This window comes from Terrapene carolina, unplaced genomic scaffold, assembly GCF_002925995.2.
Source record: "Terrapene carolina triunguis isolate 2854851 unplaced genomic scaffold, T_m_triunguis-2.0 Scaffold35650, whole genome shotgun sequence".
In the NCBI taxonomy this organism is placed as follows: Eukaryota; Metazoa; Chordata; order Testudines; family Emydidae; genus Terrapene; species Terrapene triunguis.
The window spans coordinates 1,168-2,692 of NW_020700001.1; the positions used below are offsets into that span (position 1 = coordinate 1,168).

At 42.8% G+C, this 1,525-nt stretch overlaps 1 protein-coding gene across 1 annotated transcript; it reads left to right on the plus strand.

The window, feature by feature from the left end:
* Nucleotides 1-437: 437 nt before the first annotated feature.
* Nucleotides 438-1,483, plus strand: LOC113405409 (histone H2B 8). Its single transcript, XM_026646607.2, has one exon. It carries the CDS (start codon nt 489-491, stop codon nt 867-869), a length of 381 nt encoding a protein of 126 aa, XP_026502392.1. The 5' UTR covers nt 438-488; the 3' UTR covers nt 870-1,483.
* The last annotated feature ends 42 nt before the right edge of the window (nt 1,484-1,525 follow it).

Here is a 1,525-nt window from a genome sequence, read left to right on the forward strand (position 1 = left end):
GGGATGGATAAGTTATTTTGCATTAGCATGTTTTCACTAGACTCAGAGAAGGGACACAAGAAGCGAGACTTGTTCTTAAACCTCACTTTACTTCCTTAATTTCCCTGACCGGGCAGCGTAAATTGTGCTCTAACACACAGCTACTTTATAAAAGAACAACGAAGAAATGACACTCTCCAGCCCGCACTCATACCATTTCGCTTTAGAGAGTTCAACGAAATATGATAGGTTAAAAAATGGTTATTGTCTGAACAGCCAATGGTGATGCGGATCTAACTCTGACCAATAGACAGGTACAATGTGCCGGAGGGGACGGCTCTTGACTCTCACGTCCAATAAGAAAAGAGAAAAGGGAAACGCCTAATTTGCATAAGGCTTCTATAAATAGAGGGGCGGCCGCCACTATTTCTATACTGTTGTCACTGGCTATTTGGTGATAGAAGACTCCTGTACGTCGACTACTTTAAGAGAGAATAGCTTTTGTCAAGATGCCTGAGCCAGCAAAATCTGCTCCTGCTCCCAAGAAGGGCTCTAAAAAAGCTGTGACTAAGACTCAGAAGAAGGGCGATAAGAAGCGCAGAAAGACTAGGAAGGAGAGTTATTCCATTTACGTGTACAAAGTGCTGAAACAAGTTCACCCGGACACCGGTATCTCCTCCAAGGCCATGGGGATCATGAACTCCTTTGTGAACGACATCTTCGAGCGCATTGCGGGGGAAGCGTCTCGCCTGGCTCATTACAACAAGCGTTCAACCATCACTTCTCGGGAGATCCAGACCGCTGTGCGCCTGCTTCTGCCGGGGGAGCTGGCCAAACATGCTGTGTCTGAGGGCACCAAGGCCGTCACCAAGTACACCAGCTCCAAGTAAATAGTTTGCTGTGAGACTATCAACACCTATAACCCAAAGGCTCTTTTAAGAGCCATCCACTTTCTCATCCAAAGAGCTCTGCTATCACTAACTGCTGGTGCTTGTGTTCTTCAAACTCCAACAGTGTATTTTTTAAAACAATCTGTATTTGTGCTTTAGTTTCAGGCGACTTGTTAAAGCATTTTTTTTATTGCATATGCTCCCTATATCGAGGGGGGACTGATTTCGTTTTAGTAAATGGCATTGTCAATTTAAACTATATCGGGGTTTCAAATTTTAAGGAAAAATGTAGGTGTCCCGCGTCTTTCTCGTTTCTCCCCCTCCCAACCAATAGTTCGGTGAGGTGTCACCTCCATATAAAATATGGCTAAACGGTTTGTCCGGTAAATAACATTTGACATATTACCAGATTACACTGTTCAGTACTCTATTTAACCGAAGAATAATCCTAGAGGTTCGACTAAAGTTTTGGCTCCATGAATTATCTGTTTATGTGCCTGAAGGATAGTTGGTTTGCCTCATAGTTTTCTATCATTCTTTAAGTTCCTGTAGCTAAAACTCAAAAAGCTTTCCCCCTCCCTCTCTAGTTTATCTGAATATTGCTATTTGGGACTGTTAACATCTGGTAAAAAAATAACAAAATGTTACAAGTTATG